Source organism: Pteropus alecto, unplaced genomic scaffold (assembly GCF_000325575.1).
Source record: "Pteropus alecto unplaced genomic scaffold, ASM32557v1 scaffold164, whole genome shotgun sequence".
NCBI classification, from domain to species: Eukaryota; Metazoa; Chordata; class Mammalia; order Chiroptera; family Pteropodidae; genus Pteropus; species Pteropus alecto.
Genome location: NW_006439568.1, coordinates 18,616,645 through 18,621,700, shown reverse-complemented (window position 1 = coordinate 18,621,700; position 5,056 = coordinate 18,616,645). Strand labels below are relative to the sequence as shown.

Sequence of the window (5,056 nt, the reverse complement as noted above, 5' to 3'; positions counted from 1 at the left end):
AAAAAAAAAAATGATGTCTGTTTTCCCGATTAAAATGATTCTTCCTCCAACTACTGATACTGCCTGGTTTTTTAATGCACGTCCACCCATTTCAAGGTGCATATATGTCTGAATATAAATATATATGATATGAGCCATCATTCACAAAATTCTAAATCTTTTTAGTAAATCTAGTTAAGTTCTTTCTTTCTTTCTTTGGAGAAAGACCCTCTCCCTCAGACTTAGATAATTACCTTGAAACTGGTGACTCAAGTCCTCTAGCTATTGATAAGGATCATTGAAACTCAGCATTCTCCTTGCAGGGCCTTTAGAGCCTGAGGAGGGTGGGGACCTTTAACCCAATTTTTTTTCTCTTTTTTTCCTTTTATGAAATCTATTAACCAAATCTGTTTTCCTTTACCTGCTTGATGGGCAAATTAATGATAGAAACATAACTAGATATATGATTCAAATAACAAGTGTGTATCCTTTTCCTTGTGTAGGAACAGAGGTGGCACTTCGGCAGGATACCCAAGACCCCGTCCTGACTGGGGCAGAGAGAGAAAGAGCTCCATGAAACCCCAATAGGCAGGGACTACGATCTTCCTCAGAAGGAAGCAGATACAGAAGAAGAGACCTCCCGTCCCTCAACATCCATACTAATAAAAAGGGGTTCATGGCTCTTAGAAAAGTATTAGGCAGGAAAGTTAGATAGGGGATTTCTGGTCCGCCTGCGAAAACGCTGAGGTCATCTTATTCTAGAAAGAGTCCACTCTAGTCTGCCCACAATTAAGCAAGCCAGAAGGCATTTTGGAGCTAAAAATAACTCATACAAGGAAATAAGCAGACAATTGGGTACTAGTTTCAGCCAGTCACGTACATCTGCGCAATGAAGGCCCAACGACCTGCAACTCACCTGAGCCTCATTATACTATCATTATAATACGATGCACATGCCCGGAAGTCATTAATATCATTATAAGAGACTGAATTCTGGGAACGAACATGCGCAGAAAGCAAAACGATGAGTCACTGAGTTCTGTCCATCTTAGTTGTCAATCAAGAAGTAACTGCCCACAGCGAATGGGGATAAAAACCCCAAAGACTTTGTTACTGTGCCCTTGACTCCTTGATCCTTTGAGCAACCCTTCTCTAGAAGTGGACTGTTGCTTTATTTTCCCTTCTAATAAAGCTACTCTTTTCTGTTGTATTTCTGTGTCTTGTTCAATTCTTTGTTCGAAACATCGAGAGCCTGGACAACACGCCGAGAGGGGAACCCCACTCTCCAGTAATATATATATTAGAAAACTGGCCAAGCGCTTGTAATTCATTCTCTTATCACAGGATATAGTAAAAACAAAGTCATAATTCCTTCAAGTTTATCTAATTCACAATATCCATTTGAATAAAAAATCATTGTCTTTCTTCACAGATATTGAATTATTGAAAGACCACCATACATTTAGTATAGACGAACAACATGAAATATGATTTCTTTATAACAGAACATTATTTCCATTAGTTATATCAGATAGAAAGCTTTTATCTTTAATTAAATAAATTAATTATAGGCTTTAAACCAACCTCTGACATGAATTAGATTTATAAAATATATAACCTTTGGTTGACCTATATTTCATTTTTTAAATTGGGCACCATCACAATCTAGTAATCAATAAATAGAATACCACAAACAGTATTCCTTCTATTTGTCAGATATTATACACAATCAGCCTGGTGGATGCAGAAAGCAAACAGCTATTGGTCTGACATTTTGGGGCCCATCTCCTGAAAGCATTGTGGGTAAAAAAAGGTTTCTACAAAAAATAACCTCACAGGGTGATCTGATCATAAATTCCTAACTGGGCAGGTCATGGTGGGGGTCACACCTCAGATATATAACATTTTTAGTGAAGGGTTTATCTTTGCCTAAGCGAGCCCTGTCCATTGTTTCCGTGCATCTAGGTTCACACTCCTTTGAAATAAGGATAACCACCCTCAAGAAAGCACATAACCTTGTTAACCATCCTGTAATACAACCCTTGCCTTGCTTTCTCCCACCTTCATGTGGTATTCCTTTCATTCCTTCCTTAATTTCAAATGCCTAAAAGAAGTTGCAAAACTGTTATTCTCTGGACATTTGAGATCTTGCTTCCAGGAAACTGACATTAGTTTGGCTCAAATAAACTCTTATAAAAATTCTCAGAAGGTTTGGAAATTTTTATACCGACAGTATAACATGTTATTTTTATTTTGTGGCTTTCCGTATTTAAGGTACACGCTTCTGTACTCTTAGAGATGACATGGCTCTAAATGCATGTAGAAATGCCTCACAAAACTAATCCCTGTGATGTGTGTTTTGATAACCTTAACTGCACTGGGAAGGTGAAAGGCTACTGTATTTCTTAAGGATGACTTTGCTCTATTTTTGAGAAAAACCATCTCACATTACCACGCAAGGTATACAGCTTTTTCATCCATTGCTTACTATCTGAGAAATTAAAACATTAGATATCTTTTCAACACTCACATCAGGAAGGAAGAGAGTCTAGTAGGTAAGATCTCTAGTGCTAGCAGGCAGTCCTGAATTGGAAGAGCCACTTGGTCACTTACTACGTGAGTGGCCTTAGGCAAGTGACTTAAGTTTTAGTTTCCTCAGTTGTAAAAAGTAGGTGATGGCCTTTGGGATTGTTGGAAGATAATGCACAGCTTGGCACCGTGCCTGGTACATAGTAAGTGCTTGATAAAATAAATGTCACTTAACAGAATTAATAAGATGCTTTTCAAGTTTAATATATATATAATACGAGCATTTACAAAAGACTTATTTCTCCCTATTTTCCCAAACCAGAAATCCCAGCAATACTGCCTTGAGAATTACTGTGAGCACTGTTTAATAGTCAAGATGAATTTAGTATTTGCTAAATTTTTGACCTTAACATCTCTGACCACATTGTTTTCTGCTTACGATCCTAAGCTCACGAACATGTTTTTGTTTAATGTTTTGACAGCCTTTGAGTATAGAAATGCCTAGACTATCAGCTGACCCATAAGTCCTTTCAGACGGTGACAATAGATATTTGTATGTTACAATGACCTGTCTTCTCAGTATGGAACTGTAAATCTTTCCATCCAGGAATTCCAGATTCAGTCAAGGAACATGTAGAAGACTAAGAAACCCTCCAAGGGCCTTGGGGCACAGGCAGAATAATCTTGAGAAAGGGAAGGAATGACCTGCCATCACAAAGCACTTTGTTAATGATGAGTCTGTGATAACAGAAACTACTTGTACTGTAACTGAAAACAGCACATTATAAAATTTTATATATGGGTACACACACACATGTGCAATATAGTATCAATTATGTAAAAAAAAGCATATTAAAAAGGCATAACGACAATATACAAAATGTTGGGTGTCATGAAGTGGAAGATTATGGGTAATATTTTTCTCTTTCTCCTTTCCTATTTTTCCCATTTTCTATAATTTGTATTGCTTTGATATCTGAAAATTTTACATAAACTGTAAAAATAAGTTTATTAAAGTTTAGCAAATTTCCGTTTTTGACAAAAGGGGAAAATGAATGTTCAATTTTCAAAACAAGTAAGATCTGTCCTACAAAACACTTTGACCATCGCCCTGATGATAAAGGTTGACAATCAGTAACCAGGAGGAAGCGTTCCAAATGCTTATGTGAGCAACCTGCCCCAGACCCCTTTCTCTGGGTCAAAGTGTGTTTGTTTGTTTGTTTTTCTGTTCAATATTCTGGTCAGTCATGGATGATTGATTGGGTAATGTGGATTGGAGGAGGTGTAAGGAGAGTGAAAATGTTAGAAATCAGTAGGGTAAACGAATCGAATCGTCAAAACTCTTTGAAAGCCTGAAATGCCTATACTTGGAGCCCCAGCTGTTTCCCACACATCCAGGTGTCTCCTGGGGGAAAATCCTTTAGGAAGGCGCCATTTCCCTCACGACAGCCCTGACCACCAACGTAAGGGCGGGTGAGGCTTGGCTTTGGCTGAAGTAGATTTTTAACTATATATTCTTGCCCAGTTCATCTTCTCATCTCTTTTTCAGGAGCCTTGGGGAAAGTTTAAGGTTCTTTTCACAGACCTGAGGTTCTAGGCTTTTGAGTCTAGGGAAACTCAAGTTCCCTAACCTGGGGATGGATGATCTGATCCTCTTGCACCCTCAGTGGAGGTGCAGGTGGTCCATTAACAGGAATCAAAGGCTGTATTTAATGTCCCCAGGGCAAGAAGTTCAGAGAAGAGGTGGTGCCTGGAAGATCATATCTGGAATATTTATCTTAGAAACCTCATCTTAGAAAATTCATCTTAGAAGATGAAGGCAAAAATTGTGGACAAGCTGGGCTTCTAGCCCACCCAGACTTCTCACCACCCAAAACACACTGATTAATGAGTCAAGGCAGTAACTACTAGGTGAATGGATTTTTCTTTTGGTTCTGGCTGGGGACAGAGGATGGGGAGAAACGTCTGGGAGTGCCAAGGGAACAAAGATTCTATACATATTATGGAAAGCTAGTGGAGTTCCATAGAACACAAATGAAAATGGGGGAGGAGGGCAGATGGACATAAGGTGTAGAGAAACGAGGATAAGGGAACAAGTTGCTTTCAACTCGTCAAATTACCCAAATTGAGTAGGAGACAGCTGGGTTAGCCGAGGTGGGCCGATGCCACCGAAAAGGAGCGCCTAGAAGGCACCTCGGCGTGGAGAATCTTAATCTCATCAAGTCTTTTTCAGGGCAAATCTTACTTGTTTAGAAAATTGAATCTTAATCTCTACACGGGCTGGGCGGCGGCGGCTGGCTCCTGGCCCCTCGGTCCCTCCAGCGCCGCGCAGGCTCGGGCGCTCTGCTCTGGAACCCCGCGGCGGCTGGAGAGGTGGCCGGAGGACTCCATGGGGCCTCCCGGGACGAGGGCGCGTGGGTACCTTGGTGCCCTGGTGGAAGTCGTCGACGGACCTCGTGCCCATGAAGGGGAACTGCAAGTGCGTGTGCGTGTCGATGCCGCCGGGCAGCACGAGCTTGCCGGCGGCGTCCAGCACCCGCAGCCCGGC

General features: G+C 40.8%; 1 protein-coding gene across 1 annotated transcript in view; it reads right to left on the bottom strand.

Moving 5' to 3' along the window:
- DPYS (dihydropyrimidinase) overlaps window positions 1-5,056 on the bottom strand; it is an 86,148-nt gene that overhangs the window by 77,295 nt on the left and 3,797 nt on the right. Inside the window, exon 2 of the mRNA XM_015592954.1 lies at window positions 4,931-5,051. Within this exon, the coding sequence (XP_015448440.1) occupies window positions 4,931-5,051 (121 nt within the window). The remainder of the gene's footprint in view (window positions 1-4,930; window positions 5,052-5,056) is intronic.